Genomic DNA, 9,732 nt, shown 5'->3' on the forward strand with positions numbered 1-9,732 from the left:
TATTTGTTGTTTTGGCATTCTCGGTGCGCTACATTTGCGAAATTTTCCCCGCACGAAAATTTCGGAAATCCCACTGCTGCCTGGTGGTTGAACTTTGACACCACACAGCCAAAAATCATAGCATTCGACCGACTTTTCCACGTAGACACAATTACCGTTAAATGGTACGTACCTTCGTTCTTTTATTCTCGGAGCCACCACCACAGTCAGATCTCATCACCCACCCCCACCCCTAATGAAAAATTCAATCACATCTCGGGACGACTTTTCGAATTTAGGAAAACGGTGAATTCCACTGATTCAGTGTGAAGCTTTATTGTTCGACAATATTTTGTTGTTGTTGTACGAAGCGGCATTTAGAGCGCCATTTTTCCGAGATATTTATGCTGCAGCATAAACAAAGAAAATTAAAAATGATAGTCGAAGTTGTTCTTTCTGTGCAAAACTAAGCAGAGCAGAGGAAATTTTATTAACTTTCTGTTAACAGAAAAGGTACAGTCCATAAAAGAAACTAAAAATAATAGTCGCGAAATTTAAAAAAATTGAAAAATTTTTGGAAAAAAATCATTTAAAAAGACAAAAATTCAAAAAGCAAACGAAAACACAAAAATACCAAAATTTACTAGAGTATCTTATAGAAATAGCTGTAATGAATATGAAGACAAGAAATTAATTTTGGAAATTTTGTCATTTTGATATTTTTTTTTCTTTGAAACTCGGCGTAGTTGCTCATTTACATTCTGATTCATAGAAAAAAAATCGAGACTTTGAGCTGTTTGAGGTATTCATCAATCGGATTGAACTGAAATTTTGCACATGTACACGGTCGATTTTTAAAATATAACATACCGATTTTCGTCTCGATGATTTGAGATTAGAAGACAAAATGACGAGTTATCAAAGTATTTCGAGATATGCGATTCTAATTTCAAATAACCATAATATTTCCTTATCTTCCTTTCATCTGCAATGAGTTAATGCCTCCAAAAATAAACGGTGCGGAAAATCAAATTTCCATTTTCCATTATCTTTCGCAGCGTTGTAGATAATTTCATCAGTTGCATTTTCCCCTTGCGTTGTTCATTTGCAGTTTTCCGTCTTTTTGGGGCTGGTGTTCCTGGCCGAGATCGGAATCGGAGTGGCCGGCTACTACAAGCACGAGGAGCTGAGCGGAATTTTGGAGAAAGGCTTCAACGAAACGCTGGACAACTACTCGAACAGTCTGCCCGCCCAGGAGGCCTGGAATCTGGTCCAATCTGAGATGAAATGCTGCGGCGTTAATGGACCGGAGGATTGGGAACCCATTTTCAAGAACGACACGGTACCGAAATCGTGCTGCCACGAGCTACCGATGGGGGTGAATAAGTGCACCCGGAAGTACGCGGATCCGCAGGGCTGTTTCCCCAAGCTGTCCGCCTTCCTCGGATCGAAATCGCTCATCCTGGCCGGAATTGGAATTGGATTGGCTGCTGTGCAGGTTAGTTGAACATTTTTATTAAGGTCCACTTTAAAGCTTTCGAGATTCCTCATTTTAGGGCTACATAATGTCAAAATTGTCAATATTGTCAAAATTGTCAAAATTGTCAAAATTGTCAAAATTGTCAAAATTGTCAAAAGTGTCAAAATTGTCAAAATTGTCAAAACTGTCAAAATTGTCAAAATTGTCAAAATTGTCAAAATTGTCAAAATTGTCAAAATTGTCAAAATTGTCAAAATTGTCAAAATTGTCAAAATTGTCAAAATTGTCAAAATTGTCAAAATTGTCAAAATTGTCAAAATTTTCAAAGTTGTCAAAATTGTCGAAATTGTCAAAATTGTCAAAATTGTAAAAATTTCGAAATTGTCAAAATTGTCAAAATTGTTAAAATTGTCAAAATTGTCAAAATTGTCAAAATTGTCAAAATTGTCAAAATTGTCAAAATTGTCAAAATTGTCAAAATTGTCAAAATTGTCAAAATTGTCAAAATTGTCAAAATTGTCAAAATTGTCAAAATTGTCAAAATTGTCAAAATTGTCAAAATTGTCAAAATTGTCAAAATTGTCAAAATTGTCAAAATTGTCAAAATTGTCAAAATTGTCAAAATTGTCGAAATTGTTAAAATTGTCAAAATTGTCAAAATTGTCAAAATTGTCAAAATTGTCAAAATTGTCAAAATTGTCAAAATTGTCAAAATTGTCAAAATTGTCAAAATTGTCAAAATTGTCAAAATTGTCAAAATTGTCAAAATTGTCAAAATTGTCAAAATTGTCAAAATTGTCAAAATTGTCAAAATTGTCAAAATTGTCAAAATTGTCAAAATTGTCAAAATTGTCAAAATTGTCAAAATTTTCAAAGTTGTCAAAATTGTCGAAATTGTCAAAATTGTCAAAATTGTCAAAATTGTAAAAATTTTCGAAATTGTCAAAATTGTCAAAATTGTTAAAATTGTCAAAATTGTCAAAATTGTCAAAATTGTCAAAATTGTCAAAATTGTCAAAATTGTCAAAATTGTCAAAATTGTCAAAATTGTCAAAATTGTCAAAATTGTCAAAATTGTCAAAATTGTCAAAATTGTCAAAATTGTCAAAATTGTCAAAATTGTCAAAATTGTCAAAATTGTCAAAATTGTCAAAATTGTTAAAATTGTCAAAATTGTCAAAATTGTCAAAATTGTCAAAATTGTCGAAATTGTTAAAATTGTCAAAATTGTCAAAATTGTCAAAATTGTCAAAATTGTCAAAATTGTCAAAATTGTCAAAATTGTCAAAATTGTCAAAATTGTCAAAATTGTCAAAATTGTCAAAATTGTCAAAATTGTCAAAATTGTCAAAATTGTCAAAATTGTCAAAATTGTCAAAATTGTCAAAATTGTCAAAATTGTCAAAATTGTCAAAATTGTCAAAATTGTCAAAATTGTCAAAATTGTCAAAATTGTCAAAATTATCAAAATTGTCAAAATTGTCAAAATTGTCAAAATTGTCAAAATTACAAAATGACAAAAATTACAAAAATGACAAAAATGACAAAAATGACAAAAATGACAAAAATGACAAAAATGACAAAAATGACAAAAATGACAAAAATGACAAAAATGACAAAAATGACAAAAATGACAAAAATGACAAAAATGACAAAAATGACAAAAATGACAAAAATGACAAAAATGACAAAAATGACAAAAATGACAAAAATGACAAAAATGACAAAAATGACAAAAATGACAAAAATGACAAAAATGACAAAAATGACAAAAATGACAAAAATGACAAAAATGACAAAAATGACAAAAATGACAAAAATGACAAAAATGACAAAAATGACAAAAATGACAAAAATGACAAAAATGACAAAAATGACAAAAATGACAAAAATGACAAAAATGACAAAAATGAAAAAATAACAAAAGTGACAAAAATGACAATATTTACAAAAATTACAAAAATTACAAAAATTACAAAAATTACAAAAATAACAAAAATTACAAAAATTACAAAAATTACAAAAATGACAAAAATTACAAAAATTACAAAAATTACAAAAATTACAAAAATTACAAAAATAACAAAAATTACAAAAAATGACCAAAATGACAAAATTGACAAAAATAACCAAAATGACCAAAATGACAAAAATGACAAAATTGACAAAAATTACAAAAATTACAAAAATTACAAAAATTACAAAAATTACAAAAATTACAAAAATTACAAAAATTACAAAAATTACAAAAATTACAAAAATTACAAAAATTACAAAAATTACAAAAATTACAAAAATTACAAAAATTACAAAAATTACAAAAATTACAAAAATTACAAAAATTACAAAAATTACAAAAATTACAAAAATTACAAAAATTACAAAAATAACAAAAATTACAAAAATTACAAAATGACAAAATTGACAAAGTTGACAAAATTAACAAAATTGACAAAGTTCACAAAATTGACAAAATTGACAAAATTGACAAAATTGACAAAATTGACAAAATTGACAAAATCGACAAAATTGACAAAATCGACAAAATTTACAAAATTGACAAAATTGACAAAATTGACAAAATTAACAAAATTGACAAAATTGACAAAATTGACAAAATTGAAAAAAATTGACAAAATTGATAAAATTGACAAAATTGACAAAATTGACAAAATTGACAAAATTGACACAATAGACAAAATTGACAAAATTGACAAAATTGACAAAATTGACAAAATTGACAAAATTGACAAAATTGATAAAATTAACAAAATTGACAATATTGACAATATTGACAAAATTGACAAAATTGACAAAATTGACAAAATTGAAAAAATTGACAAATTTGACAAAATTGACAAAATTGAAAAAAATTGACAAAATTGACAAAATTGACAAAATTGACAAATTTGACAAATTTGACAAATTTGACAAATTTGACAAATTTGACAAATTTGACAAATTAGACAAATTTGACAAAATTGACAAATTTGACAAAATTGACAAAATTGAGGAAATTGACAAAATTGACAAAATTTATTAAATTGAGTTGATTTACAGAATTGACAAAATTGACAAAATTAACAAAATTGACAAAATTGACAATATTGACAAAATTGACAAAATTGAAAAAATTGACAAATTTGACAAAATTGACAAAATTGAAAAAAATTTACAAAATTGACAAAATGGACAAAACTGACAAAATTGACGAAATTGACAAAATTGACCAAATTGACAAATTGAGCAACATTTACAAATTATTTTAAATTGTTTAATTCTACAAAATTTCCAACATTTACATTATTTTCTTAATTTATAAAATTGACAAAATTGATAAAATGAGCAACATTTACAAATTATTTTAAATTGTTTTTTTTTTCAACTTTCAGATTGTAGCTGTTCTGTTGGCTTGCTGTCTATACGGATCTTTCCGACGACAATACGAAACCGTCTAAATGACTACCCCCCGCAGAAAGAAGTTTACCGAATAGAGAGAAGGGGAGAGTTTACAAAATATTATAATTTAAATTTGAAGAAAGCAAAAACTACCGTAAGACATAAATTCGTCACAAAATGTAGGTTTAAAAAGTGAGAAACACAACTGAATGCGAACCTCAGTATATTTTTTTTTTTTGGGAGAACATAAAAAAATGTCTCCACTCATGGATATTTGTGCGATCAACCTTCGAATCAACAGACCATTTATACAAGGTGAAACGAGAGAAAAAAAATTTAAGAAAAAAACCAATAGTATTGGCCTGTGAAAAACTGATGATAAAGAATGGGATTTTGGCGAACTGAAGACCAAATGCGAAAAACAACAAATCCAGGGGGGATGATTGGGGAATGAGTTGATCACAACTTTCTCCGTTTAGAGGGAGAAGATAAAAAGTGATAAGCACTGTCGGTGTGTTGTCGTTGTTGTTTATTTATTTGTTTGCTCTTACGTGATCCATCGCTGGCTGGAAAGACGAAAAACCTGAGAAATCAAAGCTGAAAATTGCTGCCTGCTCCTGGGAAGCACGATTGCCAATAAAAATGAAATACTCATTCGCACCAATCTATCCCCTATCTGAAAGTCAAAAAAAAGGAGGAAAACCCACCACGTCGCACTATTTTTTGTGCGAAAGAAATCGAAAAAAAACGGAAAGGAGACTCTGAGAAAAACAATAAACTTTAACCTTATCGAATTCGAAATGCAAAGCTAACAACAGCCAGCATCCTTTTGGGAAAAGGTCTCGGGATAAAAGCCTTGTGAAATGATCCGATGAATGACTATAAACGGTTTGACGGGAAAAAAAGGATGAAATTTGCAAACATCAGCACCTATTTTTTGTCTCTTTTCGGTGTGGTCTCTTAAATGGACGAATTATAGATACATACATACATATATTGTGTGATGATTGCACCTTAAACAATTTTCACTTCTTCAGAATCATTCCTTATACCGTATTCAATGTAGATAAAAGTCACACGAAAGAAAAAAAAATCTCTTAGAAAACCATAGAAAGTGAGAGCCCACAAAAAGTTAAAAATAAAGAACCATATTTTTCTAGAATCCAATCACAAACACAGAGACAAAAGCAAGTTAGATGTGATCTGAGACCAAACTAGTGAAGAAAAACGTAATAATAAAAAAAACCTAAATAAATGTTCAACCAATAGCAAAGCCAAAATTATTCAGTTCAAAATCGCCATATTGTGACTGTTTGCATTTCCCTTATATACAAAAAAAAGGAAAAATCTTAGAAAAGAAGGTTAATATTAGAGACAATTTTGTCACTGCATTTATGAAAAAAAAAATCTCAAATAACTAATACACATCAGGAGGAATCAATCATCGTCGAGAAAAAAAAAACAATAATTTTAATCTTAGATTAAATCAATCCAAAACCCCACTGAAGAACTTATTAAAAAGAAAAAAGAAATAAATTAATCATAAATAATTAAAAAAAAAACACCGAATCAACTTCGTAAGAGGAAATTGCCTCAGAAAAAGTAAAATCTTTATAGATTACCCAAACAAAACTTTGCTTTTGACAGTTAAAAAAATATTAACTTTTCATTCAAGAATTTCCGTGTTTCAATTGGACTCTTTCTTATCTTTTTTATTTTAATTTCTTTTTTTTCGTTATTTCCCGTCTTAATTAAAGACTCGTAGATTTGATTTTTGAATAAAATTTTTTTTTCCATGGTCTGTTGATTCCAATGAATCTCAATTTTGAAACTTCAATCCACTGAAAAAGAAACGAAAGTTAGGATTAAGTTTTCCAGTAGAATTTCTCGTCTGAATTTGGTTCGATAAATAAAAAAAAAACAGTTGTTTTTCCATTCAAAAAGTTTCCAAAATGTTAGATCACTTAAAACTTTGAAGCTTTTTGAGTAAAAAACAACAATCTAATAAAAAAAAAAAAAAGACAACAATAATGTTTTCTAGTGATAACAAATAAAATCAAGACCCTCCCAACCTCCCATTTCCTCCCTCAGAAAGTCACTCAAAACCAGAAAATTCGCTCACCGAATCAAAAAAAAAACAAGATATTAAACCAACCGCAATTGCCACCTTAATAAATCAAAAGGATTTGCTCTTTAAGATAAGGAAACCCACAGCAAAAAAAAAGAAATCATACTATAGTTGTCACACATGTTGCAATGAATCCAATTTGCTCAAAGTCTAACCGGAAGTCCACACAAACTCACAAAAACTTGTACACAAACACGTGTAAAGCTTTTTCGAACACATTCACAAACACACAACCAACAACAACACGTTTGATGTAGAATCATTGTAGCTGATCCGGGAGAAGTTTAGAAATAGGTCACACAATTTATGTAGAATCGCAAAAAAGATCATCGACAGATTGTTCAAACATATCTTTTGGTTACCGAAATTCATAAGTTTAATTCTTGAAAATGCGGAAAAATACTGAAAAAAATATACTTGAATTTTTTTTTAACGAATTTACGATATAAAAAAAACAATTTTAAATTTTATTTTCTTTTGAAAAGTTGATCTAGGAAAACTGGCAAAGGTATGTAGAGAACAAAAAAAAAATCTGAAATAAGGTACCATCCATAAAGTAGAAATCTGAAAACGCTTGGAAATACAAAAAAAAAACGGAATGCTCGCAGTTGAGACAACAGTACAGTACCACATAAATCAAAAGAAATAGTTTTTTTCTGTCCTTAGTGTGGCTTTGCTTCTTGCGCGAAATCGCGCGCTTGATAGTAGCGAAGGAGAAATATTCGGTAGCAACAGCGAAGAACAGGAATCATTATGCGAAAACTTCGCAATGATGTTCGCAAACAGTAGTAGGACACAAAGTTTCCGTCGTTTCAGTTAATCAGAGAGAATATCGTGGTTTTTTTTCAATTTTAAAACACTTCTCAGTTAAAAGAAAAAATGAATTAAAATCACCGCAAAAAAATTTCGATTACGTTCGAACTTTCAACAGCCTTAATTGGTTACCAAATGATGCACTCTACATCAAAAAAAGAAACAGTAAATGCTGACCGAGAAACAAAAAAGAAAGACGAAATCGTGTTACTGAGTATTTTTGTATGTGTATTTTTATCGTTTAAGTCTGAAATAAATACATTGCCGAACGAGACGATGTCTGGTTTTATTTTGTCTTTTCCTAGAAAAAAAAACCTCATGGGTTCCGAGACTTCTGCTGCGGGTTGAAAAAGGATGAAATCGGATTGAGACTACTGTTTGTAAAGAATCCAACTTGGGAATTCTTCCTAAGAGAAACGATGACAGAACATCGAGACAACATGTAAGGCTTATTCAGATTTCTGGTTATCAAATTTTTTTTACAGAGGATTGAGACTTCTTCTTGAGAGAATATTTACAGCGAATTTAAACTTTTATTTTTTTAAGATGAAGAAAGTTTTATTCTTTTCCTCTGATACAAAAATATTAGAGTTGATCAAGAATTCTGCCTGCAAAACTTCCAAGGAAGATTGAGACTTCTGCATGAATGCTTGAAAAACGCCACACAAGCTTCCGGCGAAGATATAGTGCCTTTTAAACCCCTTATTCCCCTATATTTTGTAAATAATCCAGAAAAACACTGATTTGGACTAGAAAATTTTGAACACAAATAGACCAACACAGTAAATTTTTGCTGATTTTTGTCCCGCTGGATTTCCAGAAAAAATTTCCAGCAATATGAATTGCTGGAAAAAAACGATCAGCAAACTCAATTGAAGAATTTTTGGAAACTTACATATGTTCGGTTTTTAAAGGTGTTTTTCAGTCGCTATCATTTAAATCATCTAAATTTGAAACTTTGAAATGCTTTTGTTAGATATAATAAACTTTATTTTTATAAGAAACACGTAATTTGAGGAATCTGAATGTTTTTACTAGATCTATCCGCGGCGAGGGACAACAGCCCTTAATTATGTTTTGGCCCACCATTTGATATTTAAAGTCGTTTTCTGCTTGGAAATAAAGATGAATAAATTAACCACTTTAACTGAGATACTTTAAAAATATATATCTTACCTCGACGCGTGTTTAGAAAGTTAGGCGAGACAAATTGTATAGGACTTTTCCAGGCCAATTTACAGAACTAGAAAACAGAAATTTCTTTTAGTTATGCTTTGTAATTCATATTTAAAATATTTAAACAATCAATATTTTGTGATTTTTTTCGAGGAATCAAATGAAGGCTTTGTGAGCCATCGCGTGCATCGGAACCGTTTTACCCTTAATTCCCCTACAATTTTTCAATCAATTGAGAAAAAAGCATGCTCGGACTTGAAAATTTTGAATCAATCTATCTTGTGTGTTTTTTTTTTCGGAAGAGTCGAATGAAGGCTGTTTGAGTAACCACACGCATCGTGAAATGGAGCTATGGCCGTTTTACCCTCGGTTTCGATTAAGAAAAAGCATGTTCAGATTTGAAAGTTTTGAGCCAAATGAGACTCGTCTTATGTGGTTTTTTTTTTTTGAAAGAATCTACTGGAGGCTGTTTAAGCCACCGCACGCATCAAAAAATGGTATTATGACTGTTTTTACGCTCAATTCCCATACATTGACTACTCGGTTGACTACTCACATCCACCTTAAACTATGAAATATGAAAATGCTTCATATGTTTTTATTTTGTTAATAAAAACAAATCATATTTTTTTACGACTTTCAACAACTTTACTATTAAAATCACTTTAATGCATTTCGAACTCCATAGTCGCAGGCGTGGCTCAGTAGAACAAGTTCCACATTGCCAATGGTTGCTACTCCGTGATTGACCGAGGCC

The 9,732-nt window shown here is 29.8% G+C and overlaps 1 protein-coding gene across 1 annotated transcript in view; it reads left to right on the forward strand.

The window, feature by feature from the left end:
• Window positions 1–8,073, forward strand: part of LOC129745398 (CD63 antigen-like) — a 258,562-nt gene extending 250,489 nt beyond the window's left edge. The window contains exons 5-6 of the mRNA XM_055738455.1: window positions 1,091–1,477; window positions 4,852–8,073. Of these exons, the coding sequence (XP_055594430.1) occupies window positions 1,091–1,477; window positions 4,852–4,917 (453 nt within the window). The 3' untranslated portion in view covers window positions 4,918–8,073. The remainder of the gene's footprint in view (window positions 1–1,090; window positions 1,478–4,851) is intronic.
• The last annotated feature ends 1,659 nt before the right edge of the window (window positions 8,074–9,732 follow it).

This window comes from Uranotaenia lowii, chromosome 2 (assembly GCF_029784155.1).
Source record: "Uranotaenia lowii strain MFRU-FL chromosome 2, ASM2978415v1, whole genome shotgun sequence".
Taxonomy (NCBI): domain Eukaryota; kingdom Metazoa; phylum Arthropoda; class Insecta; order Diptera; family Culicidae; genus Uranotaenia; species Uranotaenia lowii.